The sequence below is a fragment of the Mustela erminea genome, chromosome 3, assembly GCF_009829155.1.
Source record: "Mustela erminea isolate mMusErm1 chromosome 3, mMusErm1.Pri, whole genome shotgun sequence".
In the NCBI taxonomy this organism is placed as follows: Eukaryota; Metazoa; Chordata; class Mammalia; order Carnivora; family Mustelidae; genus Mustela; species Mustela erminea.
In genome coordinates this window covers 94,579,114-94,593,168 of record NC_045616.1, presented here as the reverse complement: position 1 = coordinate 94,593,168, position 14,055 = coordinate 94,579,114, and the positions used below count along the sequence as shown (strand labels likewise).

General features: G+C 35.8%; 1 protein-coding gene across 1 annotated transcript in view; it reads right to left on the bottom strand.

Annotated features, from left to right (window-relative positions):
* MEIKIN (meiotic kinetochore factor) overlaps positions 1 to 14,055 on the bottom strand; it is an 81,977-nt gene that overhangs the window by 47,154 nt on the left and 20,768 nt on the right. Inside the window, exons 7-8 of the mRNA XM_032336810.1 lie at positions 13,167 to 13,286; positions 2,954 to 2,993 (exon numbers count right to left, since the gene is read on the bottom strand). Of these exons, the coding sequence (XP_032192701.1) occupies positions 2,954 to 2,993; positions 13,167 to 13,286 (160 nt within the window). The remainder of the gene's footprint in view (positions 1 to 2,953; positions 2,994 to 13,166; positions 13,287 to 14,055) is intronic.

Below are 14,055 nucleotides of genomic sequence, written 5' to 3'. Positions count from 1 at the left end.
GCTGATATCGAAAAGGTTACTGCCTATGTTCTCCTCTAGAATTCTGATGGATTCCTGTCTCACGTTGAGGTCTTTCATCCATTTCGAGTTTATCTTTGTGTACGGTGTAAGAGAATGGTCGAGTTTCAAGGAGAAATAAAAGGTATCCAAATTGTCAATGAAGAAGTCAAACTCTCTCTCTTCGCAGATGCCATAATACTTTATATGGAAAACCCAAAAGACTCCACCCCAAACTACTAGAACTCATACAGCAATTCAGTAACGTGGCAGGATACAAAGTCAATGTACAGAAATCAGTGGCTTTCTTATACACTAACAATGAAAATACAGAAAGGGAAATTAGAGAATCTATTCCATTTACTATAGCACCAAGAACCATAAGATACCTGGGAATAAACCTAACCAAAGAGGTAAAGGATCTGTACTTGAGGAACTACAGAACACTCATGAAGGAAATTGAAGAAGACACAAAAAGATGGAAGACCATTCCATGCTCTTGGATTGGAAGAATAAACATTGTTAAAATGTCTATACTGCCTAGAGCAATCTATACTTTTAATGCCATTCTGATCAAAATTCCACCGGTATTTTTCAAAGAGGTAGAGCAAATAATCCTAAAATTTGTATGGAATCAGAAGAGACCCCATATTGCTAAGGAAATGTTGAAAAACAAAAATAAAACTGGCAGCATCACGTTATCTGATTTCAAGCTTTACTACAAAGCTGTGATCACCAAGACAGCATGGTACTGACATAAAAACAGACACATAGACCAGTGGAACAGAGTAGAGAGCCCAGATGGTCTCTATGGTCAACTCTATGGTCAAATAATCTTCAACAAAGCAGGAAAAAATATACAGTGGAAAAAAGAGAGTCTCTTCAATAAATGGTGCTGGGAAAATTGGACAGCTATATGTAGAAGAATGAAACTCGACCATTTATGTATCTTCTATGGAGAAATGCCTGTTTGGATCCTTTGCTCATTTTTAAATTGAGTTATTTTTTCCTTTTATTGTGAGTTGTTAAGAATTCTTTTTAAAAACATTTTTTAAGGTGTTATTTGTTCATTTGAGAGAGAGAGAGAGAGAACCAGAGATAGTGAGAGAGAGAGCACGACTGTAAAGGAGAGGGAGAAGCAGCCTGCCTGATGATCAGGGAGCCCAATGTGGGGCTCGATCCCAGGACCCTGAGATCATGACCCCAGCCAAAGGTAGACGCTTAACTGAGCCACCCAGGCACTCCAAGAATTCTTTATATATTACAGATACAAGTCCCTTATCAGATATATAATCTGCAAATATTTTATTCCATCCTACGGACTGTCTTGTCATTTTCTTTATGGTGTCTCCTGGATTTGTTTTTAAACTTGTATGAATTTTTTCAAGTTCCTTCAAACTTTGCAAATTAAAGTGTTTAAAATTTTTGTTATATTTTACAGGTTTACTGAAAATCTTTCAGAGACTCCCATCACATTCAAGAGAAAATAAAAATCCCAGTCCCTAAGGCCATTCATGATCCAGATTATGATTACCTCCTTTAGTTTAGGTACCGTCTCTCTCACATATGCCTTACCCCTTAGTCTACAAGCCCCAAACCAAATCCTTGATCTTTGCTCAGCAATGCTTTTCTTTAGTCTCTCCCATTTTAATAAATGACAACACCATCCTTCTAGTTGCTAAAGCCAAAACCATGGAGTCAGTCTTCACTATTTTCAGACTCTACCATTCAGAACATCAACAAGTAACAGTCTATCCTGTTAGTTCTGCTTTCAAAATATATGCAAAATCTGACCTCTCTACCTTTACTCTCACGACTCTAGTCCAATATCTCTTGCTTAGATTATGACAACAGTCTCCTAACTATAATCTCCCTAATTCCTTGTCTCTTCATAATCTGTTCTCAACACAACAGCCAGGGTGATTCTTTTAAAACCTAAGTTATTTTTTTTTAAAGATTTTTATTTATTTATTTGACAGACAAAGATCACAAGTAGGCAGAGAGGCAGGCAGAGAAAAGGAGGAAGTAGGCTCCCCACTGAGCAGAGAGCCCGGGGCAGGGCTTGATCCCAAGACCCCGGGATCATGACCTGAGCAGAAGGCAGAGGCTTTAACCCACTGAGCCACCCAGGCGCCCCTAAAACCGAAGTTATATCATGTCACCCTTCTAAACCTTTCAAAGGCTTTCCAATCCACTTATATTCACTTACATTGTCTTATGTGATATGATGTCTGCTGCTTCTTTCACTTCCTTTCTCCTCTTCCCACATTCCACTCCTAGCACCCAGGCCTTCTTGCCGTGGGTTCGTGCTCCAACTATTACTCTTCTCTCCTATGAGTCACACATCTTGCTCTGTCTTCTTTAGGTTTCTGCTCAATGACTTCTCTGACAACACTACTTAAAATAGTGAACCTCCATTCCAATGCTCTCTCATCCCCATTTTACTTTTTCTCTATAGGATTCATTACCACATAGAATAGTATAAATTTACTCACTTATTTATTGTCTACCTCTTCCAACTAAAATGTGGACTTGATGAAGGCAAGAATTTTGTTTTTAATCAATTTCATTCATTACAATATATCTCTAGCAATTAGCATACTTTGGGCACATAATGATTCCTCAACCAACCATGAATAAATGAACACCTGAATTTGTGGGCTAATAATCACTCCAGGTATGTAACTATTAGAACACAGGGTTTTCTTTCTTTTTTTTTTTTTTTAAGATTTTATTTATTTATTTGACAGAGAGAGATCACAAGTAGGCTTAGAGGCAGGCAGAGAGAGAGAGGAGGAAGCAGGCTCCCTGCTGAGCAGAGAGCCCGATGCGAGGCTGGATCCCAGGACCCTGAGATCATGACCTGAGCCGAAGGCAGCGGCTTAACCCACTGAGCCACCCAGGCGCCCCAGAACACAGGGTTTTCAAAAGAACACTTTAAAATGTTAGTTCTTACATTTCTCTCTGGCATTTCTGATAGTCTTCTGAAGACATACCTAAGAAAGGGGAAAAAAACCAATCTATTAGAAATATAATTCAAATAGAGACCAGAGGCAAAAATTAAGTAAAAAGAAATATTCTTTCTAAAGTATATGGTGATAGTATAGTTTATTTTTATAATTTTATTTTTTCATATTGTTTTTATGTCTGCCACTTAAATTAGGTAGAAGTATTTCCAAAATACCAAAATAAACCCAACAAAATTGCTGGGAAATTTTATGAGATGCAGGAATCTATCAGCCTATATTTGGATACTTAGAATTTTTGAAATCCTTTTCAATCTTTTATCTTTCTTGATTCTTATAATAGTCCTGTGAGGCAAATGTAACAATTTACTATTCCTATGCTACATATAAAAAAAAATAACTTGTCAAGTTATAAAACTAACAGCTGCATACCTGCAACTTAAACTCAGATCTCATGGTTCTTAATCTAGTACCAAGCATATAGATATACATATTAGACTGATTAGCCAAGAATGCCTACCAGTCAACATTTTACAGTCCAGATCCACTATGCTATTACTTAGGAACATAAAGAATCATGAGAGTAGTCTTCTGAAGAACTTGTGACCCTAATCAGCTGCAGAAGTCTGCTTATATTTAATTAGAATGTTACAGTTAAGTAAAAGTGAAGTGAATGGTATCTAATAATCACTGAGAAGCATTTCCCTGAAATGGAGGTTCCTAAAATATAAAAGACTACAGTGCACTACTCTCTGCTTTTGCTGATAATACTCTCTTGCTTTTCCTTTGATGAGCTAGACAAGACCTGTGACTCAATGTAACAGGAGCCCTGCATCTTCCTGCCCAAATTGACTGTTCAAGGATAGACATATGAAATAATTTTAGCCAATGTGTAACATCAGGACTTTTATTCAAATCATTGGTAAAGAGAAGCACTTTGTTCACTGGATTCGAGGCTGTGAGTATATAAGCCTGGACCTAAAAAGAGTTGCTATATGAAGGGGGAGCTTAGCTAAGAACTTAACTGGCACAGAGGGATGATGAACTTAGAGATGGAAAGGAATTGGTTCCTATTGCTGTCATTTGAAATTCTGGATCAAGTTGTATTTGCATATAATTTACTGCTGGATTTTTCAGGTAATAACTTCCTTTTTTAACATGATAAATTATTTGAGGTGAAATTTTCTTTTCTTTTTCTTTCCTTTTTCTTACTTACTTACTTTTTTTTTTTTTTTGGTCACCTGCAGTGGACAAAAAACCTAAATGAAACACTCACTAAAGAGATAGGCTGCTTCTTTGTGCACTTTATATCAGCAAAGGAGCTGCCAAACTAAATATAACATAGAAGACAAGGTTTTTGAACCGTTTGAAATATTGCCATCCAGACAGCTATCAACTCTCCTTTAAGGGACCCTATAATCAATGCTTAATTCTTTGATATTATTTATCCCTGTCTTTTTTTTTAAAGGTTTTATTTATATATTTGACAGACAGAGATCACAAGTAGGCAGAGAGGCAGAGGGGGAAGCAGGCTCCCTGCTGAGCAGAGAGCCCAATTCGGGGCTTAATCCCAGGACCCTGGGATCATGACCTGAGCCAAAGGCAGAGGCTCTAACTCACCGAGCCACCTAGGCACCCCTATACCTGCTTTTTGGCAGGCCCTGAGAGGTGAACTGACATCATCCATTCCCATTCCTCCTCTCCATTCTTTTCCAATTCTCCTTGCTTTATACCAATATAGAGAATAAGAGAATGAAAAACTTGATTTTTGTTTTGTTTTGTTTTGTTTCATAAACTTTATCAAAGAAGCCTCCCAAGTAGTCATAGGCATATGACTGAGTCATGGCCAATAGATCTAAAAGAAGTCTTCTGGGCAATTTCTTGGAAAGCTTTGACTCTTCTGATAAAAAGAGATGTACATGGCTAGTACAGCCTTTTCTCATTCTTTTTCCCTGGAACTGCTGTGATACCCACAGGCTGAGCAACCATTCTACAATTATGGGGAAACAATCCAACACACTTGGCGGTAGAAAGATATAATGACTATAGGATCTTAATGATATTAGTGAGCTGCTACATTAGCTCTGGCCTGGGAAGAGAAGTAAATCCAATATAAATAAACATTTTTTTTCATGACAAAAAAATAACATACACAAAAAGACAACTGACACATTGGGAGAAATATTCATAATATATACCAAAGACAAAAGGCCAATATTCTTTTTTTTTTTTAAAGATTTTATTTATTTATTTGACAGAGAGAGATCACAAGTAGGCATAGAGGCAGGCAGAGAGAGAGAGAGGAGGAAGCAGGCTCCCTGCTGAGCAGAGAGCCTGATGCGGGACTCGATCCCAGGACCCTGGGATCATGACCTGAGCCAAAGGCAGCGGCTTAACCCACTGAGCCACCCAGGCACCCCAAGGCCAATATTCTTTAAAAGAAATTTTTTTTTGAGTATAGGTAACACACATTACATTAGTTTTATGTATACAACATAGGGACTTAACTTCTCTGTACATTATACTATGCTCACCACAAGTGTAGCTACCATTTGTCACCACAGAATGCTATTATAATATTCTTGACTTACTCATTCCATAACTAAAAGCCTGTGTTTCCTACTCCTCTTCCTTTCCTACTCCCATTTTGCCTATACCCCATCCCTTTTCCCTCTGGGAACCATTAGTTTTGTTGTCTGTGTTTACAGATCTGATTCTGGTTTTTTGGTTTTTTTTTTTTTAATTCTTTAAACTTTTATTTATTTAAGTAATCTCTATACCCAACATGGTGCTTGAACTCACAACTCTGAGATCAAGAGTCGCATGTTCTTCCAAATGAGCCAGCCAGGTGCCCCTGTTTTTTGTTTCTTAATTTGATTTGTTTTTTAGATTCCACACATGTGAAATCATATGGTATTTGTCTTTCTCAGACTCACTTATTTTTGCTTAACATAATACCTGCTAGGTCCATTCATGTTGTTGCAAAGGCAAGAGCTCAAACTTTTTTATGGCTGCATAATATTCTTGTGTGTGTGTGTGTGTGTGTGTGTGTGTGTGCGCGCGCACCATATCTTTCTTATCCATTTGTTCATCGATGTATACTTGGGTTGCTTCCATATCTTGGCTATTGCAAATAATGCTGCAAAACATAGGGGAGCATATAATCTTTTCAGATTAGTGGTTTTCTTTTCTTTGGGTAAATACCCACTAGCGGAATTATTGGATCATATACTACTTCTGTTTTTTGAGGAAAATCTACACTGTTTTCCACAGTGGATGTATCAATTCACATTCCCACCAGAAGTGGATAAGAGTTCTTTTTAAAAAAAAAAAATTGCATTTAACGGGCACCTGGGTGGCTCTGCCCATTAGGCATCTGACTTCGGCTTCAGTCATGATCCTGGGGTCCTGGGACTGAGTCCCAAGTTGGGTTCCCTCCTCAGTGGATAGCCTGCTTCTCCCTCTCCCCCTTCTCGGTGGCTGTCCTCACATGTTCTCTCTCTCAAGATATTTTTTAAAAAATTTGTTTTTCAATTCAATATAATTAATACATACTGTATTCTTAGTTTCAAAGGTAGAATTTAGTGATTCATCATTTACATACAATACCCAGTACTCATTACGTCAAGTCCCCTCCTTATTGCCCATCACCCAATTACCCTATCTTCTCACCCATCTACCCTCCAGCAACTCTGTTTGTTTCCTTTAGTTAAAATTCTCTTATGATTTGCCTCTCCCTCTATTTTCCTCTTATTTTCTTTTTCCTTCCTTTGCCCTACATTCCTTGGTTTCATTTCTTAAATTCCACATATGAGTGAAAACATATGGTATTTATCTTTCTCTGACTATTTTGATTAGCATAATACCCTCTAGTTTCATCCATGTCATTGTAAATAGCAAGATTTCATTCTTTTTGATAGCTGAGTAATATTCCTCTGTGTGTGTGTTTGTGTGTGTGTGTGTGTGTGTGTGTGTGTGTGTGTCTGAGAGAGAGAGAGAGAGAGAGAGAGATTTCCTTATTCATTCATCTGTCAATGGACATCTGGGCTCTTTGAACAGTTTGGCTTTGTGGACATTGCTGCTATAAAACATTGGGATGTATGTGTTCCCTTTGAATCACTGTTTGTATCTTGAGGGTTTCCCTTTCTCTGCATCCTCACCAACATCTGTTGTTTTCTGAGTTGCTAATTTTAGCCATTCTTTCTGTATGAGGTGTTATCTCATTGTGGTTTTGATTCGTATTTAGAAGTGTTGCTTTTTCTCCACATCCTCACCAACAATTGTTTTTTCTTGTCTTTTTATTTTAGCCATTCTGCCAGGTATGTGGTTTTGACTTGTATTTTCCTGATGATTAGTGATGGATAGCATCTTTTCATTTGTCTGTTGGCCATCTGTATGTCTTTGGAAACACGTCTATTCAGGTACCCTGCCATTTTTTTTTAAGATTTTATTTATTTATTTGAAAGAGAGAGAGACCACAAGTAGGCAGAGAGGCAGTCAGAGAGGGGGAAGCAGGCTCCCCACTGAGCAGAGAGCCTGATGTGGGGCTCCATCCCAGGACCCTGAGACTGTGACCTGAGCCAAAGGCAGAGGCTTAACCCACTGAGCCACCCAGGTGCCCCACCCTGCCCATTTTTAAAAATTGGATTGTTTGGTTTTTTGGTGTTGAATTATAGAAGTTCTTTATATATTTTGGATATTAAACCCCTTATTAGATATATCATTTGCAAATAGCCTCTCCCCATTCATTAGCTTGCCTTTTTGTTTGATTGATGGTTCCCTTCATTGTACAAAAGCTTTTTAATGTAGTCCCAATAGTTTATTTTTCCTTTTGTTTCCCATACCTCAGGAGACATATCTAGAAAAACAGTGCTATGGCTTATGTAAAAGAAAGTACTGCCTGTATTCTCTCCTAGGATTTTTATGGTTTCAGGTCTCATATGTAGGTTTTTAATCCATTTTGATTTTATTTTGTGTATGATGTAAGAAAGTTGTCCAGTTTCATTCTTTTGCACATAGCTGTCCAGTTTTCCCAGCAGCATATATTGAAGAAGCATTTTCTTCATTGTATATTCTTGTCTCCTCTGTCACAGATTAACTGCGCATATAAGCATGGTTTTATTTCTGGGCTCTCTCTTTTGTTCCATTAATCTATGTGTCTGTTTTTGTGACAGAACCATACTGTTTTGACTACAGTTTTGTAGTATATCTTGAAAACTGGAAGTACAACACCTCCAGTTTCGTTCTTTCTCAATATTGTCTTGGCTATTTGGGGTCTTTTGTAGTTCCACAAATTTTAGGATTATTTGTTCTAGTTCTATGAAAAATGCTATTGTATTTTGATAGGGATTGCATTGACTCTTTAGATTGTTTTTGGAAGTATGGACATTTAAAAAACATTAATTCTTCTAATCCACGAGCATGGAATATCTTCCCATTTGTTTGTGTTCTCTTCAATTTTTTTCATCAATGTTCCATAATCTTCAGAGTACATGTCTTTCACCTCCTTGGTTAAGTTTATTCCTAGGTATTTTATTCTTTTTTGGGCAATTAATAAATGGAGTTGTTTTCTAATTTCTCTTCAGCTACTTCACTATCAGTGTATAGAACTGTTACCAATTTCTGGGTATTAATTTTGTATCTTTAAACTTTATTGAGTTTATTTATTAGTTCTAATAGTTTTTGGTAAAGTCTTTAGGGTCTTCTATCTCTAGATATCTCTAGATGTCTCTAGATATCTATCTGCAAATGACAGTTTAACTTGTCCTTACCGATATGGATGCCTCTTATTTCTTTTTCTTGTTTGATTGCTTTAGCTAGGATGTCTAACACTATACTGTAGTAGCAGAAAAGTAAAAAGAAAGGACATCCTTATCTTGTTCCTGATCTAGGAAAAGCTCTCAGTTTTTCACCATTGAGTATAATATCAACTGTGGCTTTTTTTCATAGATGGCCTTATTATGTTGAAGTGTGTTCCCTCTAAACCCACTTTGTGGGAAGTTTTGTTTTTTTTTTTTTAACATGAATAGATGTAAAATTTTGTTAAATGCTTTTTCTGCATGTACTGAGATAATCATATGATGTGGTATATCATGTTGATTGATTTGCAAATACTGAACCATCCTTGCATCCCCATAATAAATCTCACTTGATAGCAGTGAATGATCCTTTTAATGTATTGTTGGATGTGGTTTGCTAGTATTTTACTGAGGATTTTTTGCAATTATGTTCATTCAGAATTTTGACCTGTAACTATCTTTCTTTCTGTCTCCCTCCCTCCTTCATTCCCTCCCACTCTCTCCCTCCTTCCTTTCTTTATCCTTCCTTCCTTCCTTGCTACCTCCTTTCCTTCCTCCCTTCCTTTCTGTGTGTGCATATTTGTCTGGTTTGTTATCCTGGTAATACTGGCCTTGTGGAATGGATTTAGAAGCTTTCCTTTCTTCATTTTTTTGGAAAATTTGGGAAGAAGAAGTATTAACTCTTTTTTAAATGCTGGGTAGAAGTCACCTGTGAATCCATCTGGTCCCAGACTTTTATGTTTTGGTAGTTTTTAAAGTGCTGATTCAATTTTGTTACTGGTAATTGGTCTGTTAAGATGTTCTACTTCTTCCTGATTCAGTTTGGAAGATTGTGTGTTACTAGTAATTCACCCATTTCTTCTAAGGTGTCCAATTTGGGGAGATAATTTTTCATATTATTCTCTTATCATCTTTTATATTTCTAGAGTCAGTTATTACTTCTCCTTCATTTCTGGTTTGTATTTATTTGGGCGTTTCTCTTTTTTTCTTGATGCATCCTGGCTGAGGACTTATCAATTTTGTTTCTTTTCAAAGAACAAGCTCCTACATTTCATTGATCTGTTCTATTGTTTTTTGTTTTTGTTTTAGTCTCTATAACATTTATTTCTGCTCTGAACTTTATATTTTCCTTCTTTCTATTCATCTTGGGCTTTGTTTGTTCTTTTTCTAGTTACTTTGGGATTAAGATTAGATAATTTATTTGAGCTTTTTCTTGTTTCTCCAGGTAGACTTCTACCACTTTATATTTCACTCTTAGAACTGCTTGTCTTAAAGGCTTGGAACCGTTATGTTTTCATTTCCTTGTGTCTCTATATAATTTTTGATTTCCCATTTGATTTCTTTGTTGACTCACTGGTTGTTTTATATTATACTCTCTAGTTTCCACATGTTTTGGAGGTTTATTTCCCAGTTTTTTTCTTGTGAATCATATCTAGTTTTATATTGTTGTGGTCAGGAAAGACTCCTAGTATGATTTCAACCTTCTTAATTTACTAAGACTTGCTTTCTGGCCTAATATGCAATCTATTCCCAAGAAAATTCCATGAACACTTGAAAAGAATATATATATTCTCTTGTTTGGATGAAATGTTTTGTATGAATCTGTTATGTTCATCTGGTGTAGTGTGTCATTTAAAGACACCATTTCCTTATTGATTTTCTGTCTGGATGATCTATCCATTGATTTAAATGGGTGTTAAAGTCCCATAGTATTATTGTACTACTATCAGTTTCTCTCTTTATGTCCATTAATATATGCTTTATGTACTTAGGTGCTTCAATATTCAATATGTAGATATTTATAACTGTTATATTCTCTCACTGGATTTATCCCTTTATCATTATTTAATGCCTTTCTTTGTCTCTTGTTACAGTCTTTGTTTTAAAGATTATTTTGTCTGATAAAAGTGTTGCTGCCCTGGACTTTTTTTATTTACATGTGCATGGTAAATGTTTTTCTATCCCTTCATTTTCAGTCTATATGTGTCTTTAGGTCTGAGATGAGTCTTACAGGCCGCATATGTTCATTTACAGGCAGCATTTGTTCATTTAATCCATTCAGTCACCCTATGTCTTTTGATTGGAGCCTTTAGGAAAAGGCTAATCTACTTAATATCTAATGAACTTAGAGAGGGAGGGTAAAGATGAAAAGCTGAATGAAAAATGGGGAAAAAGCATGAAAGGAAAACTCACACACACCACACATACACCACACACACACACACAAAACAAAAATGGCTCTCAAACATATGAAAATGTTAAACTCACAGACAATAAAACACAGATTAAAATAACACTGAGATATCATTTCTCACCTATTAGAGTAAAAAAATTTAAAAATTTTAAAATATGACAATATATTTTGCTGGTGAGGATATGAGGAAACAAGCACTGTAATACTTTGCTGGTGGAAATGCAAACAGGTTTAATCTTTCTGGAGGAAAATTTGGCAATATTTGACAAAACTATAAATCCACTTACCTTTTGACTCAGTCATCCTAATTCTGAGAATCTACCTTGAAGATATTCCATCAATAATATGAATGATATATATAATAAATTTATTCATTAACACATTATTTGTAGTGGTAAAATATTGGGGGAAAACCCCTTGCACACCCTATTCATAAAAGAGCGGTTAGACAAACAAAAGTGCATCCATACAGTGGAGTACTATGTAGCTATCAAAAAAATGAGGAAGATCTCTAAGATCTGCAGTGATTTCTCGTACCTATTATTATGTGGATGGAAAAAAAAACAAAATAAAAAGTACATCTATATGTATGCTAAGCTCCATGCAAGAAAGAAGAAGATGTAAGAAAATACATACAAAAGAAATGTAAGAAGGATAAACCATAAACTAAAGAGACTAGTTACTTATAATGGTTGGATGGGAAAGGTGTAGAAAGAAGAGGGGAATTGGATCAGAGTAGCAGGAAGGACGAAGTGATATTTTCTGAGAATATACATATTTCTTACAACTTTGACTCTCAGAACCACAACAATGTTTCACATACCTTCACATAGCCCCTTCTCTCTTAATAAAGAAACAAACAAATAACAAATAGGATGCGGAATGAAAAACTGAATCCAACACTAACAAATCAATCTAAGTATATTTCAAGTGAATACCAACTGTACTGCAAGGGGAAGGGAAGAAAAGAACTAACCTGTATATATAGCTTCGGAAAACATTATTTTAATTTGTAATAGTAATAACAAACAGAACTGTACAAAAATGCTATAATCTATTTAGTTAGTGTGTTTCCCAAAGGGATCTGGGTTAACAATTCTGAAACTTCTTTATGTGTATACTAGAATTCTATATATACATAAATAAATAATGAAAGTATTAGACTTGGACACATAAAATAAATATTCATGACTTCATACTGACATAAACAACTGAATAAATAGTGGCAGAAAAGAGATAGTTCTTTTACAGTAGGATTCCAATTAGTAAATGTAGCAGCAAAGTGTGAAATGGAAAATCATCATTACATGAACACCAGAGTAATAAATGTCACAAACTCCTCTGATGACTACTAATGCCAGTGAATGAAAACTTGAGGAGAAACAGAATTTAAGGGTCTTAAACTATCGTTTCTATATATTTGTTAACACAAAGGTAAACTAGTAACTTAACTATGCAGGAAACCACAGACACTATGTTCATCCAATGACGAAGTTTAGTATCACCAGTAATAAAATATACTGACCTCAAGAACTTCATATGATGTACTAAAAAGGGCGTAACATCATTTCTGCAGCATTCTTTTAAAAAGTGAATAAATTCATTCCAATCATGAGGAGATATTAGACAGATTCCATTTGAGGGATGTTCTACAAAATGCCTGATCAGAAATCTTCAAAAAGTATCAAGACTATGAAAGACAAAGAAAGACTGAGAAACTGTCACAGACTATAGTAGATTAAAGAAGAAATAACAACCAGATGCAATGTTGGATCCTGAAACACAGGATATTTAATTTTCTCTGTATTTTTCATTGATTTAATCACAAACTCTTTCAAGAAAAGAAACTGGTGGAAAAACTGGTGAAATGTGAATAAAGTCTGTAGTTTTATGCCATTGTTAATTTTCTGATTCTGATCATTTTACTAATGTTATATAAGGCAGCATTAGGGAAAGCTAGGTGAAAGATATATAGGAACTCTCTGTACTATTTTTGCACCTTTTATGCATTCTAAAGTTAGTTCAAAATAAAAGTTATAAAAAAGAAGATCCATGTGTGCTTAAGCTACTACTAGTCAGATATTATGTGTAGCCAAAGGTAATCTTAATTGATGAATTTAGCTTATAAATCGTTTTTAGAAATTACTTTTTTTCCAACATTGATGATGGGGTTTCCCCTGTGACATGAGAAAAAAGAATGTGAAAACTTACCTAAAATTGCAGAGAGGTTTGAAAACTGTGGTACCTTCTCTATTGCTACTGCTGTACTGGTATCCAGAAGAGTGGAATTTTTGCATCGTGTACGTTCTTCCAACTTGGGACATTCCCAATCTAAAACAGCAGGAGGAAATGGCACACAACTTTGAACAGCGTACAAATAGTAGGTTATCTCCCTGAGCCCCAACTTAGGTTCCCATACCAGCTTAGGTTCCCCATACCAAGCTGTGGTAATTAAATATTAAATTTTATTTAATATTTAAATATTAAATAAATTTAATTTAAATATTAAATATGTGGTAATTAAATATTTTGAGAAGACAGATAAAAAAGACAAGCCTTGATTGCATTAGGATAATAAATAATCTTTGGCCTATTTCAGTGCTATTTCTTTCATAGATTTTTGCCCCATAAAGATTATAGACCTAAGGGACAGACGGCATACACAGGAGGTTCCTCTTAATATTTTATGTGTAGGGGCGCCTGGGTGGCTCAGTGGGTTAAGCTGCTGCCTTCGGCTCAGGTCATGATCTCAGGGTCCTGGGATCAAGTCCCGCATCGGGGTCTCTGTTTGGCGAGGAGCCTGCTTCCTCCTCTCTCTCTGCCTGCCTCTATGCCTCTATGCCTCTATGCCTACTTGTGATCTCTGTCAAATAAATAAATAAAATCTTTAAAAAAAATTATGTGTAAATTATACCTAGGTCCCATTAAATATCATATCACTAAATAACATACTAGTATCACTTGATGTCGATTTTAAGCTTTGCATTGAATTCCCGCTATGGAAGGATGAGGTTATTCTCTCTTATGTCCCTGTCCTCACCTTTCTCACAATTCCCACAATTCATTATATTGCATATGTAGTTAGATCAATATTTGGTGT